This window comes from Carassius auratus, chromosome 16 (genome assembly GCF_003368295.1).
Source record: "Carassius auratus strain Wakin chromosome 16, ASM336829v1, whole genome shotgun sequence".
Lineage (NCBI taxonomy): Eukaryota > Metazoa > Chordata > Actinopteri > Cypriniformes > Cyprinidae > Carassius > Carassius auratus.
In genome coordinates, this window is record NC_039258.1 from 4,102,986 (window position 1) to 4,111,169 (window position 8,184).

At 38.4% G+C, this 8,184-nt stretch overlaps 1 protein-coding gene across 1 annotated transcript; it reads left to right on the forward strand.

Annotated features, from left to right (window-relative positions):
- The first annotated feature begins 442 nt into the window (after nucleotides 1-442).
- On the forward strand, nucleotides 443-6,093 carry LOC113115789 (tripartite motif-containing protein 16-like). The gene is made up of 6 exons (XM_026283409.1): nucleotides 443-1,062; nucleotides 3,130-3,225; nucleotides 3,305-3,538; nucleotides 4,030-4,189; nucleotides 4,330-4,377; nucleotides 5,415-6,093. The coding sequence occupies exons 1-6, from the start codon at nucleotides 490-492 to the stop codon at nucleotides 5,936-5,938; spliced, it is 1,635 nt and encodes a 544-aa protein (XP_026139194.1). The 5' UTR covers nucleotides 443-489; the 3' UTR covers nucleotides 5,939-6,093.
- Nucleotides 6,094-8,184: the final 2,091 nt, after the last annotated feature.

The window sequence follows — 8,184 nt, forward strand, 5'->3', positions numbered from 1 at the left end:
AACTTTACTTAAGTAAACTTAATAAAATAAACTTGAAGTATACTACCTTTTGCTCAGGGTATGAAAGACCTTCCCTGTGGAATTAATTGCATTGTGAAATTAAGATGGCCGAGTAAAGAGAGCAAGTTAGATTTTAGATTTTCATTTAAAGTTGTAATGGTGGAGTGGCAAATGGCATTCCTGGGATCAGGCTGCAAGCATGAGCCAGGCTTAGGAAAATCTGATGTAACCCCGTTCGTAATCTTTTTAATTTTTTTAATAATTGTAATTTAATTACTCACTTTTTTCTTAGTAACTGTAACTAATCAAAATTACATGTATTTTGTCACTAAAATATGTTCCAATTCCATTACATGTAACTTATTACTCCCCAACACTGCGTATCTCAAACACAGAACCAGGAAACAGGGCACACGTGTGTTCAGAGAAAGAGAAACTGAAACGAGGTTGAGCAACTGTGTGTTTGTGACACTATATTCATGCAGTAAAATGGCAGAAGCCAGAATTTTTCACGATGAGTTCTTGTGTCCAGTTTGTCAGGATCTCCTGAAGGATCCAGTGACCATCCAGTGTGGACACAGTTACTGTAAGAGCTGTATTACAGACTGCTGGGATCAGGAGGATCAGAAGAGAGTCTACAGCTGTCCTCAGTGCAGACAGACCTTCAGTCCAAGACCTGATTTAGCTACGAACACCATGCTGGCTGAAGTGGTGGAGAAAGTGAAGAATAGGAAACGTCCTGCTGACTGTTACGCTGGAGCTGGAGATGTTCAGTGTGACGTCTGTACTGGAAGAAAATACAAAGCCGTCAAATCCTGTCTGATGTGTCTGAACTCTTACTGTCAGAATCACCTTGAACAACACGAGAGTTGGTTTAAAGGAAAGAGACACAATTTGACTGATGCCACTGGACAACTGCAGGAGATGATCTGCCAGAAACACAAGAAGATCCTTGAGGTTTTCTGTCACACTGACCAAAAACTCATATGTATGCTGTGTACGATTGATGGACATAAAAACCACAACATTGTATCAGCTGTAGAACAGAGCACAGAGAAACAGGTATTTAAAACTAAACACTGATGAAATACTGCTGGCACTTATTTCAAGTCACCTTTATTTATCTAGCACCTTTAACAATACAGATTGTGTCAAACCAGCTTTAAAGAATGAAATAGAAAAAAGTATGTCAATAATATAGAAGGACAATGGTAAACATTACATTTTCAGTTATAAGCGATTCATCACTGAATTCAGTGATGTCATCATCCAGCTTTGTTTAAATAGTATCTGTGCAATCAAGTCAATGATAACGCTGTAAATTAAGTGTCTCCAACTAACCAAGCCGGAGGCGACAGCAGCAAGGAACCATAACTCCATCGGTGACAGAATGGAGAAAAAAAAACAGACGAAACCAGTAGTTTAATTCCAGACTGCAGCAAAGTCAGATTGTGCAGAAGAGTCATCTGTTTCCTGTGGTCTTGTCCTGGTGGTCCTCTGAGACAAGGTCTTTACAGGGGATCTGTATCTGGGGCTCTAGTTGTCCTGGTCTCCGCTGTCTTTCAGGGATGTGGAGGTCCTTTCTAGGTGCTGATCCACCATCTGGTCTGGATACGTACTGGATCAAATTGTCTGAGTTTTGAGAACATAGCGGACGTAGAGGAGTATAATGTAAAAGGAGCTCATTCAAATACTGAGGTGCTAAACCATTCAGGGCTTTATAAGTAATAAGCAATATTTTAAAATCTATACGATGTTTGATAGGGAGCCAGTGCAGTGTTGACAGGACCGGGCTAATATGGTCATACTTCCTGGTTCTAGTAAGAACTCTTGCTGCTGCATTTTGGACTAGCTGTAGTTTGTTTACTAAGCGTGCAGAACAACCACCCAATAAAGCATTACCATAATCGGTAACACTTTATAATAACTGCATGCTATTAATCATTAGTTAAGCATTAGGAAACAGTTAATTAATCATTTATAAAGCATTAATAAACATTTATAAGCAGTTTATAAATACAGATATAAATGCTTTATACCTGATTTAAAAGCATATCTATAATGTGTTTAATAAATGTTTTTTCATACTTTATTAATGATCAATTTATCATTTCTAAATTAAGTATAGCATTATTTACACACCAGTTATTAAGGAGTTGTCAGTGGTTCATAAGATCACTTAGAAATTGTAAGTAAATGATTAATAAATTATTTAAATGTGCATTCATCTTTTTATTCAGACATATAGTAATAGTTACTTATAGTGTTAATAAATGGTTTATTAACATATTTCTACTGTAATTCAGGGTTAATTCAGGTAGTTCTAAAACATATGTAGTTGTTAGTTAACTATTTTTGTGAGCTCATCTAAAGTGAGGACTATTTATGCCTTGTAAAGCTTTTACAAATGAGATTTAAAGGCTGTTAATATTTATATGTTCTGTATCACTGTGTTGTGTTTGTTTCCGTTTTTTGTTTAGAAGATAACTGAGCCTGTAAATATCCTTTATAAATGCTTTACAAGGCATAACTAGTCCTCACTTTAAATGAGCTCACATAAATAGTTAACTGACCACTACTAAATGCTTTATAACTACCTGAATTTACTACATTTCTTGTGATCTTATGAATCACTGGCAACTCCTAAATAACTGGTTTGTAAATAATGCTACACTTCATTGAGAAATGATAAATTGATCATGAATAAAGTATGAAAATACAATTATTAAACACATTATAGATATGCTTTTAAATCAAGAATAAAGCATTTATATCTGTATTTATAAACTGCTTATTACTGTCTATTAATGCTTTATAAATTATGAATTATCTGTTTACTAATGCTTAATTAATGATTATTAGTGTGTAGTTATTATAAAGTGTTACCCAATAATCTAACCTTGAAGTCATAAATGCATGGATTAACATTTCTGTATTTGACGTTGAGAGCATAGGTTGTAATTTAGATATATAATTAAGATTCAAAAATATGTGTTTATGTTGTCTATTTTTAGTAATTAATTTATGATGATTGTAACTGATCCTCACTTCTGGAGTTTGAACCTACAGCCATTGTTCACTGTCACAGTTGTTTTCTGTGATATTCAGTATCTTCCATTTGTCCTCCAGCACCAGCTGAAGGAGACACAGAATACGCTCCAGCAGAGAATCCAGCAGAGAGAGAAAGATCTCCAGCAGCTGAGAGAGACTGTGGAGTCTCATAAGGTGAGTCTGGAGAAGAAGAGAAGTTTGTCTCCGTCTCAGTTCAGACTCACTGAAGCTGAATCACTGTGTGTCCTAACAGCGCTCTGCACAGACAGCAGTGGAGGACAGTGAGAAGATCTTTACTGAGCTCATCCGCTCTGTTATGAGAGGCCATTCTGAGCTGATACGACTGATCAGAGATCAGGAAAAGACTGCAGTGAGTCGAGCTGAAGAACGACTGGAACGACTGGAGCAGGAGATCAATGATCTGAGGAGGAGAGACGCTGAGCTGGAGCAGCTTTCACACACACAGGATCACATCCAGTTCCTGCAGGTAACACACATCTAGAAGAACAGGATCATTGTGGACTTGAGCAGATCCTGCTGTGACAGAGACTCAGAGAGAAACATTTCATGAGTGTCTTATTATATAATCATCAGTCAGACTCTCATCTGGTCAACCTCCACTAGCATTACCGACAGTTCAAAACTTCAGTAACATTTCAACATTTACCTAATTTTACCCTCAGATTTATTATATCCTGGTGAAAAAAGTGAATTGGATCAGGTGATCCTCAAACCTGGTTGAATTGTTGTTGTTTTTAGTCTGTAACATTGAACCAAACTAAACCAAACCTGGTTGTGTCTTAAGGATCCTTATGAAGTTTAAGTGTCTCTAACCGCTGTAAAGTTATAAATAATAGTCAATCTAATTGTAGCCACTGCTTTTCCTGAGCAAATCTACTCAAACCTACAATGAGACTCCACTGATGTACTTGAGCTGTACATGTGGAGCTGATGAGTTTTGATTTCTGTTTTCTGTAGAGTCTCCAGTCTCTCTCAGCACCTCCTGAATCTATAGACGGAAATGATGATCTCTTCAATTCTCTCTTCTCTTCTGATGATCTGAGAGAATCTGTCCATCAACTGAGAGACAAACTGGAGAATTTCTGCAAAGAGCAGCTCAAGAAGATCTCAGACAGAGGTAAAGTCCTGGAGATTCATCTGCTCTCAGAAACTAGTCCATCATCATCTCATATCATGGAGAACATCATATTAGAAATGTGTTAGGAATGAACTCAGGATCATGAGAATCACACTGTTCATGTCTGTTGATTTCCACAGTCACAATCACCAACATTGTTCCCAGAACCAGGAACGACTTCCTACAATGTAAGTCAGTAAGAAAACAAGCAGAAAAACTCACTGTGTTCATGTTCTTCCTGTAGAAGGTGAAAGAAGAGTTTTATAACTGATGATGTAAATGATGATTTGCACAGATATCTGTTCATCTGTACTGAGACACTAAAGCCCTTTCGCACTGTGATTCTGCATGGATAATGTGTCCCAGAAATTGTTCCCAGTTCACTAGATTTTGCTCCTTTCACATTGTCAGGGATTTCCCAGAATCTGTGCTTGCGTTCACACATAACTCGTAAATGTCCCATAATGACACGTAACATTAGGATGTGAAGTGAAAAGAGTTGCACAATAACGTGCGTCATCACTGCGACACACCCTTTACGGCATTAGTTCTGGCATTTGTAAATAAGCACAGATCTCTTTCCAAGACTGAACCCTGCAATGTTACTAGGTCCTCAACCCGGGATCAATCAATTGTGTTCACAGAGAAGGCGACCCGGCACTTTCTGGGATCAACGTGCGGTGTGAAAAGGGGTTAATTAGGCAACGGCGAGCACATGAACTGTTGTGCAGTACTGCCTACATGTAAAAAAAAATATTGAAAGTGCCCCAAAACCAGTCGTTTGTTGATGAGAGTCTTAAACAAGGCCTCCTTCTTCACTTCACTATCACTGAGTGAAAGGGTTGTTTTATAATGACGGCATACTTATTTATGACACTTTATTCGCCAGGAAGAACAGATCGTTCTGCGCACCATACGTCATTACGCTATTTCTACGTAACAGTGCATGCACAGTACTTTACAGTTTTCAATCCAATCAAGTGTTTACATGTTCTCTCGCTCAGATCAAAATTTTAGTCAGATCTGGCCAATTCAATCCGACTGACGTATTTACATATATGTATTTACCTTTTTTATTCTGATTGTGCTTCTAGTCATCTTACGATTGGATTAGTAGGTTCCATGTAAACGCAGCTACTGATGATACACTGAACATGAAGAGAACTACATGAAAAGATCAAACAGATTCATAATTCCTGTTTCTGATGTGTTTTATCTCCATTAGATTTCCATAAGCTCACTTTGGACCTGAACACAATGAATCAATGGCTCCGTCTGTCTGAAAGAAAAAGAGCGATTATTCAAACAAAAAAAAAGCAACCGTATCCTGATCATCCAGACAGATTTGATCACTGGTATCAGGTGTTGTGTAGAGAGAGTGTGTGTGGACGCTGTTACTGGGAGCTGGAGTGGACTGGGACTCGTGTCTTTATATCAGTGTCATATAAGAGCATCAGCAGGAAGGGACGGGGTGATGAGTGTGGATTTGGATCTAATGATCAGTCCTGGAGTTTGATCTGCTTTCCCTCCAGTTTCTCATTCAGACACAATAACATAGAGACTGTTCTCCCTGTGATTCCCATCAGCAGTAGAATAGGAGTGTTTGTGGATCACAGAGCAGGAACTCTGTCCTTCTACAGCGTCTCTGACACAATGACCCTCATCCACACAGTCCAGACCACATTCACTCAGCCGCTCTACCCTGGGTTTAATGTTGTTAGGAGACAATCATCAGTGAAACTGTGTTGATGAATCAGAATAGACTGACTAGAGATTCTGGTGAATCAGTAACAGTGAGATATTATAGAGTCTCTTCTTTTCTCTTCATGATATTAATACTGCAGCTGAACTTCTGTGAGTAAAATAACATCAGAATAAATGTATGCAATACATATAGACAGTAAGATCAGTGTGTGTGAGTCCTGCTTGTGTTTCTGTTCTTTTCTCTATTTGTGTTCCGTTTGACTGAAATCAGTCATTTAGTTTATAATGTAATGTCACATCAGTCATTTTTATTATTACTATTAAAAGTAGCTTTCAATTCAAATGATCACACAGTCAATAAATCATTTTCATTATTCACCTTATGTAGCTCCAACCCTTTTCTGTATTTTTGTCTTCTTGTGTCACATGTCACTGTTTTTATTGTCATGTATTTAATTATTAACTGTGAAATCTATTTTCATTTTCAGGTTATAAATAGTTTATAATTTAAAGGGGTCATCGGTTGCCCATTTTCCACAAGTTGATATGATTCTTTAGGGTCTTCATAAAAAGTCTAAAACATACTTTGGTTAAAATTTCTCAATGGTAGCGTAAAAAACACCCTTTTTACCCAGTCAAAATCAGCTCTGTTTACAGCAAGCTGTTCTAGCTGCTGTAGTCCATGTTGCTCTGAATGATAATGAGCTCTGGTGACTCCGCCCCTCTCTACTGTCTGGCAGGGTTGCCAACTCTCACACATCTGGCGTGACACTCATGCTTTCAGCATCAATCTCACGCTGAAGTCCAAGCATGAGTGACACGCCAGATGTGTGAGAGTTGGCAACCCTGCGTCAGGTGTTGAGCAGACGGTAAACTTCAGCCTTGAAACTGGCTAACTAGCACATATTAGGAAAGGTGATTTGCAAACATTCATAAAAAAACCCATATACCTTTTCTGTAAATGAAGCTGGATCAAGAATGATTTGCGTGAACATAGATACGGTGCATTCCCTTAAAAAATTTAAGTAATATTAATCCTCTTCAGCAGTTCAAATGTCGAGATTAAACGACGACTTCTATGTTCACTAGTATATCCAACAACGAAACACCTCAATCACTTAATCAGAGACATTCTTGTCTTCCCTTGCACTAGAGTCCACACACTGGTGGACAGCTCACTCAGGGCGGGTCTAAGATAAGATGGTCTTGTCAATCAACCATAGTGGGATTGGCTTGTGCAGAACTACATCATTCTGACAGGAATCTCAGAACAGTCTGATTAGAAAAAGGGGATTTTAAAATAAGGATTAAAATAAAAAACACTGGGTGGATTTTTATCATTATAGGGTGGATGTGTACATACACTTCCAACACACATTTCTGTTCAAACAACATTTTGCATCCGATGACCCCTTTAAATCTATTAAAGATCAATGGTTAAAATATGTAAATGACAAAATTTTAAGTTTTTGAAAATGAGTGTGTGTGTTTGTGCACTTGGAAAGGTTAAATATAGAGCACAAATTCAGAGTATAGGTTACCATATTATAAAAATGTCTTCTAGATTTTTGAGGCCCTTCCTACTCAAGAAGTACTGTACATGAGTGTCTGTAGGTGGAGTGCTTAAAGGAAGTCCAAAACCAGCCAGCACCAACCACAGCATTCGATCCCAGCCTCCTCCTCCTCATAATCTTGAGGGGGTATTTGAGAGAGAACTGCTCCAACACCTACCTCCAAAACGTCGACCTCCACCACAAACTGCAGAGAAGAATAAGGTGTAATGAGAATAGGGGCAGAAATAAATCTGCATTTGAGCTCATCAAAAGCATTCTGAGTCACTACAGACCAGATGAAAACCCAAAAACAAAACTGATTGAGCATGAAAGGTACACTTCTCCGCCTTAACAAATAGCTGATTCTCAAGTAGCAGCTGAAGCACCTGCCTGACGTGCTGGATGTGCACCTGGAAGGAAGAGGAGAATATTCAAATTCATCCAGGAACACAAAAACAATTTGATTGATAATATCTCTCAGCATGTCATTAACAAGTGCTTGAAAGATGGCCGGGGCATTGGACAACCCGAACGGAAGAACCAAATATTCAAAGTGCCCTGTAGGACTGTTAAAGGTTGTCTTCCACTCATCCCCCTCCCTAATCCGGACAAGATAGTAAGCATTCTGTAGGTCTAAGTGGCCTAGTGGTTAGAGAATTTGACTCCTAACCCTAAGGTTGTGGGAACAGCTTACAAACGGCTTAGACAAGAAATGCTATGCCATCCTATTAGGATGTA

Coding starts and splice junctions, on each gene's coding strand:
- LOC113115789 (XM_026283409.1), top strand. CDS start 490: ATGGCAGAAGCCAGAATTTTTCACGATGAGTTCTTGTGTCCAGTTTGT. Junction 4,190..4,329: donor CAAGAAGATCTCAGACAGAG/GTAAAGTCCTGG, acceptor TGATTTCCACAG/TCACAATCACCAACATTGTT. Junction 4,378..5,414: donor CAGGAACGACTTCCTACAAT/GTAAGTCAGTAA, acceptor TATCTCCATTAG/ATTTCCATAAGCTCACTTTG.